At 47.0% G+C, this 234-nt stretch overlaps 1 protein-coding gene across 1 annotated transcript in view; it reads left to right on the forward strand.

Moving 5' to 3' along the window:
- LOC119593901 (peroxisomal sarcosine oxidase-like) overlaps positions 1-234 on the forward strand; it is a 3,948-nt gene that overhangs the window by 3,459 nt on the left and 255 nt on the right. Inside the window, exon 5 of the mRNA XM_037942925.1 lies at positions 36-120. Within this exon, the coding sequence (XP_037798853.1) occupies positions 36-91 (56 nt within the window). The 3' untranslated portion in view covers positions 92-120. The remainder of the gene's footprint in view (positions 1-35; positions 121-234) is intronic.

Below are 234 nucleotides of genomic sequence, written 5' to 3' on the forward strand. Positions count from 1 at the left end.
CGTGTTCCGAAGAGAGACAACACGACCCTTTTCAGATCGAAGTTCACCGACGACTACTACGCCTTCGAGGACCCGACGGCCGGGGTTCTGAGGGCGGACAGGTGCCTCATAGCGGTCCAGGTGAGAGGCTGTCAAAAATATTAATCGAGGGGATTTTGAACAATCATTACAGACTCCATGATTTAATCTTTAATAGAATATCTAGTCCTGAAATTGTGAAGGATTCATTTCACC

This window comes from Penaeus monodon, chromosome 33 (assembly GCF_015228065.2).
Source record: "Penaeus monodon isolate SGIC_2016 chromosome 33, NSTDA_Pmon_1, whole genome shotgun sequence".
In the NCBI taxonomy this organism is placed as follows: Eukaryota; Metazoa; Arthropoda; class Malacostraca; order Decapoda; family Penaeidae; genus Penaeus; species Penaeus monodon.